General features: G+C 39.6%; 1 protein-coding gene across 2 annotated transcripts; it reads left to right on the top strand.

The window, feature by feature from the left end:
* Window positions 1–1,026: 1,026 nt before the first annotated feature.
* On the top strand, window positions 1,027–14,864 carry tnpo3 (transportin 3). Of its 2 annotated transcripts, none has more exons than XM_082166200.1 (23): window positions 1,027–1,482; window positions 3,558–3,758; window positions 4,003–4,076; window positions 4,291–4,447; window positions 5,072–5,215; window positions 5,304–5,479; window positions 6,872–7,010; window positions 7,089–7,235; window positions 8,290–8,397; window positions 8,560–8,651; window positions 9,340–9,479; window positions 9,570–9,761; window positions 9,942–10,033; window positions 10,114–10,190; window positions 10,868–10,940; window positions 11,019–11,159; window positions 11,267–11,383; window positions 11,749–11,843; window positions 11,987–12,143; window positions 12,244–12,411; window positions 12,843–12,955; window positions 13,509–13,601; window positions 14,044–14,864. In XM_082166200.1, exons 1-22 carry the CDS (start codon window positions 1,363–1,365, stop codon window positions 13,567–13,569), a joined length of 2,784 nt encoding a protein of 927 aa, XP_082022326.1. In that variant the 5' UTR covers window positions 1,027–1,362; the 3' UTR covers window positions 13,570–13,601; window positions 14,044–14,864. The 2 variants fall into 2 exon arrangements, with proteins under 2 accessions (XP_082022326.1, XP_082022327.1); XM_082166201.1 differs by having other exon boundaries at window positions 1,028–1,482; window positions 10,868–10,928.
* The last annotated feature ends 338 nt before the right edge of the window (window positions 14,865–15,202 follow it).

Genomic DNA, 15,202 nt, shown 5'->3' on the forward strand with positions numbered 1-15,202 from the left:
TTATTTTACATCTTGTGAAAAGAGCATTATACCACCCCTTTAAGCCTCTTTGGGGCTTCTCCACACCGTAACTCCCATGGTGGACTCATCAGAGAACAATACATGTTTCACATTGTGTCCACACACCAAGATTTGCCCGACCATGAATATTGACTGTGGAGCTCCCGACGAACAGTATTGGTGGAAACAGGAGAGCGCATTTAATTCTGCAGTGAGTTGGCCAGCAGTTGGTTTTATGTGTTTCGGATGCAATCCAGGTTAGTATAGGCTACCTGGACATCCCTTTCAGGCAGCTTCCTCATGCGTCGACAGTACTTCTATTGGATGTGGTTCTTCCTACGTGGTGCTATGTCAACATTACCCTGGATACCATAGCTCTGGATACACCACAAAGACTTGTTGTCCTGGTCACAGATGAGCAAGCAAGACAAAACAATTTGTCCACTTTTGAACTCTTATAGGTCTCCCATTAGGCTATGTTGTGTGGTTGCAGTAGCCTATTTTATCTACAGCTGTACTATTGCTCTGCTAATTCAACCTGCACACTCTGCTCTTACTATTGGAATGTAAAATCAGTGAAGATTGGCCACCAGGCCACGTATAAATTGGCGTGCAAACTTCAACATTATATTGGCCAGTGTTTCAGTTTCATTGTCCAACCCCTTTGTCTTAAGACTTATTAGACTTAAATCAGAGAAGTAACTGACTGCTTTTCATATAAAGTGCCGTAAAGGTTTTGTTGCAATCATTGGTATTTTACTGAATAAATAAAAATATAAACCTTACCTTTTTATATTTAATGCAATATACTAATTAAACATATCTAAATAAATAATTTTGTTAAATTAATTTATGGTCTGTTGGTTCTGCTTTGTTGGAATCAGAAACGATCCCACAATAATCCCACAATTTAACCATAATCGATTCCTGACGACTCCCATTTGGAACATTTATTGCTCCGTCACTGTTTCGTGAGAATGAATGTCACACTCACAGTGGGTGTGTCTACAGTGAAATTACCGCCGTAGTAAGAATACCTCGTAATATGCTAAATTCACAAACATTAAAACACATTTAAACCTGTAGTATTCTTTGTCATAAGTGGATATATTTCTAAAAAACTTTCCAAGGAGCGCGTTGTTATTATAAAATCGCTCTCGTCTGGACTAATTAATAGTTCCTGTGCCTCGGTTTCCACACGGACTTGTTTGACAGGAGCGCCCTGTGTCTGCTTGAGATGGCGGCCAGATCGGAGAACGCGAGGGCCGAATAAACAGTCAACCTGCGCGTCTACAACCTTCCGAGAAGCGCAAGCCGTTTCATTTATCCCATATCTACATCCTCTAGAAACAGAAGAGCGCCATGGAAGGCGGGAAACCCACCCTGCCGCTGGTTTACCAGGCCGTGCAGGCGCTGTATCACGACCCGGACCCTGCCGGCAAGGAGCGCGCCTCGGTCTGGCTGGGAGAGCTGCAGAGATCGGTGCGTTCATTAGCGGGCCTACTGCGCCACAGCACACTCACTCACTAATTAACATTAACAATATGCTATCCATTATAAACAATGTCCATTTAGACCATGATGAAGCTTTTTAAAACATCAACATTTGCTGTGTTGGGAAGTGGAGGTGGTCACATGTGTTTGGGCTCTTGTGGGGGTTTATTTGTATCCATTGCTAAATCCATCTAGCTTGTCTGTGGTTGGATGGTCGAGTTATGGGTGGATTTAAGCAGCAAGTTTTGCGGAAATAGTTATTTTAAACATAATAACTTGCGGAAATCGAGTTTATCACCTAGACTGCCCTGTTAGAAACCTGGTAGTTGTGTTTTGAAACATGGTAGCGAGTTTGTAGCTGTGCATTAGCTGGTTGACCATGTTCTAGAAACCAGCTTGATCACCTCATTAACAGGAAGGACCAACAAGTAATTTTCTTTTCTTTCTTTTTTTGCTTGTCCAAGATGCTTTAACATCTTGTGCCAGCTAAATACCAGCTACCATGTTCCAAAACAGGGTTTACTGGCATGGTAGGTTGAATTCAAACTAGGCTGAATTCTAACTGAATTGGCTATCTATTCTAGAGCATTTCTGTGCATCATAAGACTTAGGCTGGTTTAAATATTTATGTTATAACATCAATACTGCGATTGTAATTCCAGTATATATGCATTTATGCCACCTCTATGCAGCATTAAACACCTTAGTTTGCCTAGTTAGTTTCACCCTTTCTGCTTTGGGTTACCGGTTCTTAACTTAGTTCCGCCTCAGCAAACTGTGATATCGATTATATGGAAGGTGTTAAAATTACAAACCACAAACCAGTGGGTGAGATTTTGCAAGACATATGTTGCTTTTTTGCAGAAGAAAGTGGCATAACACTAAATTACCTCACAATTCTGTAAGAATTAGCTTCTCCTGCAACATGTGGCACAATATTATGATGTCAATAGTATGAATTGAAAAGTATGAAAAAAGTATGTCATTGTTGCTCACCCTCATGTCATTCTAAACCCGTAAGACTTTATCTTCTGAACACAAATGGTCTTATTGATGAAATGTGAGCGATTTCTGTCCCTCCATTGACAGCTACAGTTCATAAAGAGATTGTAAAAGTAACTCATATGAATTGAGCGGTTTAGTCAATTTTATTTCAAGAGACTTGATCGTCTTATATGATAAACAGATTTAATTCACATATAAACATTGATAAGCGAACATCAGAAGCTCAACCGAACCTGCTTGATGCACAAGAACAAACCTCACTGATTCTCGCACGTCAAGCGGACATGCTTGAGCTTCCGTTCACCACAAGTTGATGAATGTTTATATGTGAATAAAAGCCACTGTTCATCATATAAAGCGATCATTCTCTTCAGAAAATTGACTAAACCGATCAATTCATATGGATTAGTTTTAAGTTCTCTTTATGAACTTTTTGAAGCGTCAAAGTGGTAGTTGAGTAGCTGTCAATGGAGGGACAAAGCTCTCAGATTTCATCAAAAAGATTAGTTGTGTTCCGAAGATGAACGAAAGTCTTACGGGTTTGTAACGACATGAGGGTTAGTAATTAATGACAGATTTTACATTTTTGGGTAAACTATCACTAAGTTGATTGTCCTGCTTCTCATACATGCTTATCTACCAAAACAGCCTGTTTCTTCAGGTTTTATATAATGAGGTTACACATAATGAGTTCCTGGTTCCTGATGTTTCGATTTATTTGCATTAGTATTGTGTATCTTGTTGTGACGCATCTGATGTTCAAGTTTTGCTTTTACTTGTTTATGCAAAATACTACTGGTCTGACTTGATACTCAGTGGTCACAGTACTAACAAGAGAGTGGGGTGGCTGATATAATGCTGATTATATATGTTAAATGAGTTAATACAGGTTATTCAAGACTATTGATGTAAAGTAATAATTTCTAGCATTATTTAGTCATTAAAAATCCTAAAAAATTATGCATTGATGAGGGTGGCGATCGTCTCATAACGGACAAATCATCAGATGTTATTGGCACCTCCTCATTGAAGTTGTTTTTCTGTGCTGAACCTTTCAGATGTACGCGTGGGAGATCTCGGATCAGCTCCTGCAGCTGAAGCAGGACGTGGAATCGTGTTACTTCGCAGCCCAGACGATGAAGATGAAGATCCAGACGGCGTTCTACGAGCTTCCCCCAGAGACCCACACCGCACTGAGAGATTCACTCCTGTCTCACATCCAGAACCTCAAAGACCTGTCTCCCATCATCGTCACACAGGTAACGTCCCAGCGTCTGTCGGACCAGGGGTCGTGTCTGCTAAACATGCACGATTTGTGTCCTGTGATTTGCTGAATCAAAATGCAAGTCACATGACCTTAAACATCTGCTGTTAATGTTTGTATATTGAACATGGAGTGTGAGGTGTTGATGGGGACTGTCGATCGCGACCACACTGTAGTGTTACATATTGAGAGCTGTTAAGAAAGTGACGCTGGTGCTCTAATGTCATTCTCTCTCCCAGCTCGCATTGGCAATCGCAGATCTGGCTCTTCAGATGGCCTCGTGGAAAGGCTGTGTTCACACCCTCATAGAAAAGTAAGAATCTTCTACAGAGCCAGAATTAGGTTTGCTTGGCTGTAAAATGAACTTAATAGCACTGATTTTAATCACCTGAAGCACAAATAATCCAAATGGTCTCTCAGTTAATATGAGCTCAATAAACATGTAATAAGAATTGTTTGAAATAGTTGTTCATTGTCACACCTTGAAATTTTATCATCTACCCAATGCTTGATTTTACTCCTTCCAGGTACAGTAATGATGTGTCCTCTATGCCTTTCCTGATTGAGATACTCACGGTTCTGCCGGAGGAGGTGCATAGCCGCTCTCTGAGGATCGGAGCTAATCGACGGACAGAGATCATTGAAGATCTGGCGTACTACTCTACCACAGTGGTCACTCTTCTGGTGCAGACATTATTCTATCTACAAAGCAGTTTCTATAATTTATTGTCCACTTCCCAACCTAAACGAGATGCCTTACCTGTCTGTTCATAGCCAAATGGTAATGGTGCTGATGCAAGAGACGTGAATCACCATCATATTATGCCATCATCCCTCGCGTTTAGCTGTTAGCAAAATGCAGGGCTCAACGATTTACTTTTTTTATTTGCAGTTATATAATTGCAGAGAATACAAACAGTTCTTCTATAGGCCCTTCATATGTCGCTTTTACTTTATTTTCCTTTAATAATGCCCAACCATTGTTCTGTGCTATCATTCCTTCCATGCAAATGATTTTAACGATTTAGATGTTGCATAAGTATTTAAATCAGGGGTGTCCAAACTCTGTCCTTGAGGGCCACTGTCCTGCAGAGTTTAGATATAACTTGCCTCAACGCACCTACCTGAAAGTTTCCAATATGCCTAGTAAGACCTTGATTTTCTAGTTCAGGTGTGTTAAATTAGGGTTGGAGCTAAACTCTGCCGGACAGTGGCCCTCCAGGAGCAGCATTGGACACCTCTGATTTAAATGCATGGTTTTTGATTCTAAACTAAGCTTGGCTAATATTGTTGCATTTCCATGATCAGGTGTCATGTGCGGAGAAGTCCGGACATAATGAGAAGATGCTTATCAAGATATTCCGATGTTTGGGGAGCTGGTTTAATTTAGGAGTGCTGGACAACAACTTCATGGCCAACAATCAACTGCTGATGATTCTCTTCCAAGTGCTGGTGAGTTCAGCTAATGGAATCCGATATTCAGTTCCTTTCTCCCTTTCTCTTATATTTAAAAATCTTTTTTTCCCCCTCTTCATTGCAGCAGAGGGATGAGACGTCTACAAACCTGCACGAGGCGGCGTCAGACTGCGTGTGTTCAGCGCTGTACGCGATTGAGAACGTGGCCATAAACATGCCCCTGGCCATGCAGCTCTTCCAGGGAGTCCTCACCCTAGAAACGGCCTACCACATGGCCGTAGCCCGAGAGGACCTCGACAAGTACGTATGGCATTGTTTATGATCCATGTATGCAGTTCATGCAGACCTCGACTACAATGGCTCTGTTCCCATACCCAGTGAGCTGCATGCTGTCTACATAGATGTCTTATGAGGCAGCATTTTGAGTCACATGGTGTCACATGGTATCACAAGTGATAATTTGAATGGTGTACATGAATAGCTAAAACAAATGGTGCTTGTCACGCAAAGCCTACTGGAGACTCCACTCACAATTTATTTCAATAGTTAATGCTAGCATGTTACTAAATGGAGGACTCTACTTAATTGGTTTGAATATAGTTTGACATTAACATGTTGCTATGCTAAATATTCAAATGAGCTAAATACCTGGAAATAAACTAGAGAGTTGACTCACAATAGAGTTTGATGTTAGCATGTTAAGCAAAAAGCTCCAGTAGTGCATTACTTAAGATGCGAACCTTGAATCAGTTGATTCCAATAGATTTTGCTAGTTGCTGTGCTAAAATTTCAAATTGTGTGTTAAATTAAACTCGACTAACAGTTTTCATTGGTGAGATTGGTGTTAGCATGCCTTTAAGCTAAAAGCTTAAATTGCGCAGTGCACTAAACGGAGGACTCTGCTGAATTGATTTGAATATAGTTTGACATTAACATGTTGCTATGCTAAAAAGTTCAGATTTGCACAATACTTTAAACTGGAGAGTTGACTCACAATTGATTTTATTTATATATTATGTATATGTTTGACGTTACCAGGTTGATATGCTAAAATCACAAATGGCTAAATTCCTTAAATGGGAGACTCAACTCAGTTGATTTGAAAAGTTTGATGTTAGCATTTTGCTATGCTAAAAGTTCAAATTGTACAATACTTGAAACCAAAGACCTGACTTGCAATTGATTTCAATAGTTTTATGTTAGCATGTTGCTATGCTAAAAGCTCAAACTACGCAATACTCTAAACATGAAAATACATAGCACACAAATATTGTGTGAATTAGTATGAAAAAAATAAATAAAATTTGAATCAATATTATTTGGTATTAAGGAAATATATTAATAAAAAACATTTCTCTCGCTGTTTCCGCCATGATGGATTTCTTTTCCATTTAAACAATGCATTAATTCATGGATTTCATCCGGTCCCTTTCCACAGGTGTCTTAATCAAGCACAATGCAGTCTGCATTCATAATCTAGGTGCTTGATTTTATACACCTGTGGAAAGGGACCTGATGAAACCCATGAATAGCTTTCCTTCTCATTGAAAGAAACCTCACTAAGCCTTGTAATTTGGTCAAAATAATGTAATATTAAAAGCAGCGTATTCATGCTCCTGAAGTAGGAAGCTCACTAGGTTTTGGGATGGTTTTGGATCGGTTTTGGATCTTGCTTGCATTTTTCCACCACAGGGTGCTAAATTACTGCCGAATCTTTACTGAATTGTGCGAGACGTTTTTGGAGATGACAGTAAGGACTCCTGGCCAGGGCATGGGAGATCTACGCACGTTAGAGATGCTGCTTATTTGTGCTGGACATCCCCAGTATGAGGTGAGTGTGAAGGCTGACAAGAATTCAATCGTCTACACCCATAATGACAGGTGAGCATGTATATGTGTCCGTCAACAGGTGGTTGAGATCTCGTTCAACTTCTGGTACCGTCTGGGAGAGCATCTTTACAAAATGAACGATCCAGCGCTGCACAGAGTGTTCAGGCCGTTCATTCAGAGGCTACTTCACAGTCTCGCCCGCCACTGCCAACTTGACCCAGATCATGTGAGCATTCTTCTCTTTCCACATCTCGCTTGCTTCTTCACAGGAAAGACGCAAATCATTCATTAGCCAGGTTTCCATCCAAAAAAAGGTTTAGTGCATCAAAATGTTTACCAATATAGGTGATAGAAATGCTAATTATCGGGATCTTTTTTTTTTTTCAAATGTTGACAATCTTTTTTCCGTTTAACTTTAGCACATAAATTCTAATGTTGTGAAAAACTAATTTGGAAAACTTTTTGTTGAGAAAAAGGCCTTTAACGCAAACAAATGTGGTTTCACATGACTGAATTAGCTTATTCAGCATCTGCGTTCATGCCGTTGCTTCCCCTAAAGAACCGTTTCTCTGTAGTTCAAAGGCGCATTTAAAACAATTCTTAAAAAAATAATTATATATATATATATATATATATATATATATATATATATATATGACACACACACATACACAGTGTACAAATTTGGAATAGGCAGTTATTGTTTCCATTTTAAGACTATTACCATTTTTTCAATCTACATTTAATCAGAAAAATAATACAAAACTGCACCCGTTTTTGAACGTTGCTTGATGATAAAGTCTAAATAGTCTTACGGGAAAAACCCAACACTTGTTAATAAAATTATGTATACATATACAATTTAATAATGTATAAATAATACATTCATTACATAATGTAATTCATTTTTTCAAATGGATGAGGTAAATATAGTGCCTTGAAAATCTCCTAAGCTCATCAAAAATAAAAATCTGTCAAACGAAGGAAGGCTGTTGGAGTTTCCAAAGCTGATAAAAAGAAAGTTAAAGATTTTTTTTAGCTTTACAATAAAACTTATGCAACAATGCGTTTTTTTTTTTTTTTGGGATGACGTCATTACGACACCATATTATCGGTTAAAAGTCCAATTAGGCCAATTAGATGGAAACAGGCTGGAGAAAGCAAATTTCGCAATCTTTAACGCATATTCCAGTGGATGGTAACTTGGCTGTTGATGGCTTCTAGCATGTGTAATATATATATTTTTTAACTTAATTTCTTATTTTGTGTTTCCTGTACAGGAGGGAGTCCCAGAGGACACTGATGATTTTGGGGAGTTCAGGATGAGAGTGTCTGATCTTGTGAAAGATGTGATTTTCCTAGTCGGCTCCATGGAGTGTTTCTCACAGGTAGAATTTATAGTTTCAAGAATAGAAACATAAAGTGAAAATGATTTGTGGTAAAGAACCCAAAGTGATTGTATAATTTAGCATGGTTTCCTGAGAAACAAGAGGGAATATCCAGTCTAAGTTAACTATTCTTTTTTTAAACATTTTGTGTCCTCTCGTCAGCTGTATTCAACTCTGAGGGAGGGAAACCCCCCATGGGAAGTAACTGAGGCTGTTCTGTTTATCATGGCTTCCATAGCTAAGAGTGTCGATCCGTGAGTATCACTTTCAGTCATGACTCAGCAGCTTAATTTTCCTGCGGCTGGTGTAGTCCTTAAAGCACAAGCGTTGAGTAATATATTGGGAGATTATATATATTTCAATATCTTATTGTCCTGTGTTTTAAAGCTAAAATGGTACCAAGTGAAGCGACATGATAAAATAAATTCTTGTCATTTGTAGGGCTGGGAATTGAATTGATACAGATTTGTTGATTCATTTAGATCCTGATTCACAAGCTCTCTATTTGCTTTTTATTTCATAAGATAAGAAGATAAGTAACTTGTCTTTTTGAGTTAATTCTTCTAAAGAATATGCTCAGTCTTTTGTTTCAGTAATCAGGCTACACTGGTTACGCTGTTTTTTTTATTTTTTATTATAAATATTTAAAGAACAGTTCCTTATGAGTCATTTGTTCCTGAATAGAACCGGCTCATAAGAACCTTTTGTGAATCTTAAGTTAAATGTTTGTTTTTGCGTGCATCCCTTGAAGAAAACTCACTAGAAAGCCATTAATTTGCAGGATCGTTCAAATGAAGATTGCAATTAATCATGAAATCTGTATTTTTTTTCCCAGCCCTAGTCATTTGTCCAAAACACTTTTTCAAACTGGTTATTCTGTAGTACACGAAGCTTAATGTTAGTGTTTGTAATGCTAAAATGTCTCCCTCTGCTCGCTCCTAGTGAAAACAATCCCACCCTAACGGAGGTGCTGGAGCAGATAGTATTGCTTCCCGAGACCGTCCATCTTGCTGTCCGCTACACCAGCATTGAGCTTGTTGGAGAAATGAGCGAAGTGATCGACCGGAACCCTTGCATGTTAGGTGACTGTCACAAAAGAGTCTGGTTGATCTTCACCTGCAGGATGTTTTGTTTCTCTCTGTGTGTTCATGATGTATGTACTGGGTTGGCAGATCCTGTTTTGAACTTCCTGATGAAGGGTTTGCGGGAGAAGCCGTTGGCCTCTGTGGCAGCTAAAGCCATTCACAACATCTGCTCGGTGTGTCGAGACCACATGGCGCAGCACTTCCAGGGCCTGCTGGACATCGCCCGCTCTCTCGACTCCTTTGCCCTGTCGACGGATGCTGCCGTTGGCCTGCTGAAAGGTGAGGTGCCCTTTTACACTTCAGTTAATTGTAGTTTTTTTTGTTGTTGTTATCCCTTGATTGATTGTTAGCTGGTACACGGTTCACATTTAAGTAGCGTTCTACGCTTTTCTGTTAGTCTTAGTCATGCCCTTGTTGTATGGCTGGTTTTGTTTAAGTGGTGTGATTGGTTTACTTCAGGCACGGCGCTGGTGTTGGCCCGACTCCCCCTGGAGAAGATCGCGGAGTGTCTTAGCGATTTGTGTGCAGTTCAGGTCATGGCACTGAAGAAGGTTAGATGCTCGTGACACTAGTCTGTATGTCCACTGTCTGTGTTGAACTCAATAAAGTAATGTGTTGCCTTTGTGTCCAGCTGCTGGCTCAGGACTCCAGCAGTGGGAAGTCATCAGACCCCACCGTGTGGCTGGACAGACTGGCTGTTATCTTCAGGTTAGACTCTCAACCTCTCCATCCATGTGCTTTATGCCAGAGCTCACTGTTTGAAATGTTTTATTGGATTGTGACTATTTCTAGTCCGCTGAGAAAATAGTTGTTTCCTACTAACACTCTTGAAAATGATTTTAAGGTTTTTAGTGGTTTAATCTATTAATTAGGTATACATGGATTTGTTTGTGGTGTTGTTGTTATTGAATGATTATTTGTTTGATTGCTTTGTCTTGTTTTTGTTTATTTATTAGTTTATTTCTACTATTAATTTTAATATTTAAACCTGGAATTTGCCATGAAAAATTAAGCCATAGATGCTGTCATGGTGTTAAAAACAAACAAAAATAATCCTTGTATCATGGCTTTGAGACTTCAGAAAATGATACAATCGGGTGTAGAATTTGCCTTTGTTGCAGATAATTGGTTAATTTAAAGTGTACATGTCAAAAGATATTAAATGGTAAAGCATCTGAATTCTACACAATATTTTCTTGCTCTTAATTTGCACAATTTATCCGTGCATCGATGTTATTGTGAAGAAAAGTGTCTTTCATTAGAATTAATGAATACAAATCCATTATTTCCCTTTAAAGGTTATTTTTTCTCTCTGAAAACATCACATTAAACAAGTGAAATTTGTTGTGAAAGCAGTTTTTTTTATGGTTATTATTCTCCATTAGACACACAAACCCCATAGTAGAGAATGGACAAACACACCCCTGCCAGAAAGTCATTCAAGAGGTACCCTTACATGTGCGTTAACTGACACATTATTTAAGTCTGTCTTTATAGTAGTTTCTTTCTGATCCTCATCTCTGTTCTTTGTTGTAGATCTGGCCAGTGTTGTCAGAGACGTTGAACGCCCATCAGGGTGATAACCGGATAGTGGAGCGCTGCTGCCGCTGCCTGAGATTTGCAGTGCGTTGCGTTGGCAAAGGCTCTGCTTCCCTATTACAGCCACTCGTTACCCAGGTGTGTTTGTGCCCTAAAAATGAATGTCCTCTGATCTGTATCTGTGTTTTTGGAATATAGAGCTGGTGTAAGTCCTAAAGATGTTTTTTTGTGTGTGTGTGTTTTAGATGGTGAGCGTATACCAGGTGTACCCTCACTCCTGTTTCCTGTACCTGGGCAGTATTCTAGTGGATGAGTATGGCATGGAGGAAGGATGTAGACAAGGCCTTTTGGATATGCTACAGGTAACGCACACAAACATACTCCAATCTAACAACCTATAAGCCAGGGACACACCAAGCCGACGGTTGGCCGACTTAGTTTTTTCGGTGTGTTCCGCACCGTTGGCTCTAGTTGGACGTTGTCAGAGTTTTTTTGGGGTCGATTCAACATGTAGAATCAGCGTCGGGCCGTCAGTGAGAGAGAGATCCCTCTGATTGGCTGTTCAGTTTAGCAAACAAGTCAGTGCACAATAATAAGAGCAAAAGTGATGAAAGCGAGCAAAGAAGTCACAGACAGAATGCTGTTCTTATTTTACGTCTTGTGCTGCGATGAGATGATGTTTATGACGTGTGTTATTGATCAGTGGCTCTATCTCTCACCCTTGCAGGCTCTCTGTATGCCGACTTTCCAGCTGTTAGAACAGCCTAATGGACTGCGCAATCACCCGGACACAGTGGATGATCTTTTTAGACTCGCCACAAGGTACCAGTTTTGTGTTTTTGTACTTCTGCAGAAGCGTTAGAAAAACAAGCAACCTGAAACGATAAAACAAGCCCAAAATAAGTGACTTGTCACACCAAAATAACGTACATTAAGACATGCACCTATTTTCTCTCTCATTTCAGGTTTGTCCAGCGCAGTCCGGTCACGTTGCTGAGCAGCAATATTATCATCCACATCATCCAGTGTGCCATCGCTGCCACCACCCTGGACCATCGAGATGCCAACTGCAGCGTTATGAAGTTCATCAGAGACCTCATTCACACAGGGGTCTCCAATGACGTAAGTGGCACTGTCGAACCAATTGTAATATACCAATCTTGTATATTACATTGTCGTTCCTGTTCATTCATTGCACATAACTGATTTTCCTCTCCTTCAGCACGAGGATGACTTTGAGGTGCGAAAGCGTCTGATTGGCCAGGCGATGGAGCAGCATGGGCTGCAGCTAGTGACTCAGCTGATCAACACCTGCTGTTTCTGCCTGCCGCCTTACACTCTGCCTGATGTGGCGGAGGTACTCTGGGAGATCATGCTCTTTGATCGGCCGGTATGTTTTCAACCTTTTGGAGCACACTCCGCTTTTTGAACATTACTCAAATACAGATTCATAATTAAATTAAATTTGGCAGCTGCTTTTATGTAAAGCGACTTGCATTGCATTCAAGCAGACTTACAAACAGTCTTGTATTTAAATAGTTTAATAAAAAAATAAAAAAATTATATATATATATATATATATACATTTTTTTTTTAATTAATCTTTTTTTTAAGAAATTTATTTAGATTTTATTATTTAGTCTAATTTTAAGTTTATCAGTGCTTTTCTCATCACTCAGAACAACATTTGTGGCTGAATTGCATCTTATTTTAATTCCTTAATTTCCTTTTCTTTTAATTGTATTATTATTTTATGTTGTGATAACCACAAGATGTCTTTCTACTTTTTAAAATAATTTTTAAACGTTTATTTGTGTCTAGACGTTTTGTCGCTGGCTGGAAACCGCACTGAAGGGTCTTCCAAAAGAAACAGCAGGAGGCGCTGTATCAGTCACACACAAGCAGCTGACAGACTTCCATAAGCAGGTCACAAGGTGAGTTTGTCTGTGCCTGCCGTCATCTGAGCCTTCGTTAACAGCACTGGCATTAGGATAATTGCATTACACTCCCGAAAGAAATTGGCCTGTTCAATTTAAATTCAATGAAAAAGTGCTTTTGTCCACAATAAAAAGTAATAAAGTGCTCATCAGTGTAGATTACAGGCAGCATTTGTCTTTTGAGGTATTGCAAGCTGGTGCACATTCAGTTTTCCCTGCGATTAGCTCGGCATGGCAAGCCTAAACAAGTATCCATAACCAGTCGTCCAGGAGGGTGAAGTATCTCATACTTCAGCAAGTCTTGACCTGAGAAACGAGGAGCCTCCCAGCGTGGTGTCATGCACAGATGCCAAATACATATTCTGACAGCGCAGAATGAGTCACAGCCTTTTTTGGAAAGTCCAAACCCCGCCAGACTGATGCAGTGCCGTTGCGTTGCGTTGCTCGCCCATCCTGTCGCTGTGTTTGTACAGTGATTTAGTAATAATAGGCCAACTTATTGTTCAGTAGTTTGTTGGAAATTGATGCTAATTTGTTCTCTCTACCCCAGTGCAGAGGAATGTAAACAGGTTTGTTGGGCGATAAGAGAGTTTACAAGGCTGTACCGATAGCTGTCTTTTGCCTGCTGATGCTGCAAGACCAGGTGAGCGAAGCATATTAAAACAAAATTTGTCTCATTGTGCAACAGGGAAATATTTTTCAGGAAATAAAATATATTTACTCATTTAAATGATGATTAAATCTGTCTCATTGTGTTACAGGGAATTTTTTTTCAGGAAATAAAATATATTTACTTATCTAAATAATTAAATCAATTCAATAAGATGTATTGAAGTTATAATACATTTGAATAATACATTTGTAAATTAGACTTTTCTTATCTCATTCTTATGTTTGTAAATGATTTTAAATGAACATAAATACTCAGGCCTGGATTTCTCTTCTCAAATCCAATCTTTTCCACACAATCAGACAAAAATAATAACTATTATTTTACATTGGAAATGTCTTGTGAATTCATTGGTCAGAGTTGTGGGAACTCTGTCAATTATAAAGTTATTATAAAATTCTCTTTTCCTCTACAGGTCAGATTTTTTTGTTTTGCTAACATTTGGAGGAAGTGGCAAAGGCAGCCATGATGACCACTGTTGATAAACTAAAGGGAACTCTTGCATGAAGGATTTGTGGGACTTGGCACCATGGGAAAGCCAACCGATTGGAGCTTTGGCGTGGCAGGGTTTCAGGAAAAGCAAATTGCCTTGTGGGTGTCTCAAGAACGCAGCCCCATCCCTCCCTTTTACCCCTCCAAGCACACCGATGCCAACTGCAGCGAGAGAGAGGGGTTTCGGAAGGGACATCGTCGTCTTGAGAGGGGGTGGGCCATCGAATGGACATTGAAACGTATACACCCATTTCAACGTCTGCATCAGTCGGATTTTTGGGGATCCATCAAAAAAACAAAAAACAAAAAAAAAACAAATAAGGATGTGCCTGGTTGCAAATCATAATGCATCGTTAAAAAAAGACTTGTACGTTTTTAAAAACAAAATGGAGATTTATTTTCATGGACGTGTGTTTAGAGATCAAGACATGGCTTTGCTGCCAGTGCCATACAAATGATTACCAAACTAAAGATTGTCACAGCAGCAGCCTGCGCCTGTGGGACATTTGCAAAGGGGAGAATCTTGGGAGAGTTGGTGTCACCCTTGATCTTTTTAAAGTTGGCTGGGATTTTATCCGTACAGGTTATGCTGTAAATTATGGAGGGGACTGACTGGCAGGTGCTTTTTTTTTTTTTTTTGTTCTTTCACTATGTTGGCATATCTCAAGAGACTCTGAGATCATCTTAGGAGCGTGAGCGGCTGATTGGGCGAAATAAAATCCAACATTGTGAGGAACAAACTAATATTTGTCTCGAGTATCTTTTCCTTTTCTGATTTACACTTTTTCTGCAGCTCTAGGAACCTGTTTGACCAGGTTTCATTTTAAGAAAGTTACATCGGTCCTTTAGGTCTTGTTTTCTGAGTCACAGAGTAAATTGAACCCTCTTCTATTGTATAAGGCCTTACAATCATGTGTTTCTCACAATTGCACGTGTAAACCATCAGGTCACTCCTCCCGCGTCCCATTTGCTGAATGAGCGTATGCAGTCAAGTACGTAGTCATATCCGTTCAAGTCCGACAGGTTCATGTTACTGGCACGGACATTATAGGATGAGGTCAGCAGATGTTATCCGCCTGCTC

The sequence above is a fragment of the Leuciscus leuciscus genome (assembly GCF_965113295.1).
Source record: "Leuciscus leuciscus genome assembly, chromosome: 4".
In the NCBI taxonomy this organism is placed as follows: Eukaryota; Metazoa; Chordata; class Actinopteri; order Cypriniformes; family Leuciscidae; genus Leuciscus; species Leuciscus leuciscus.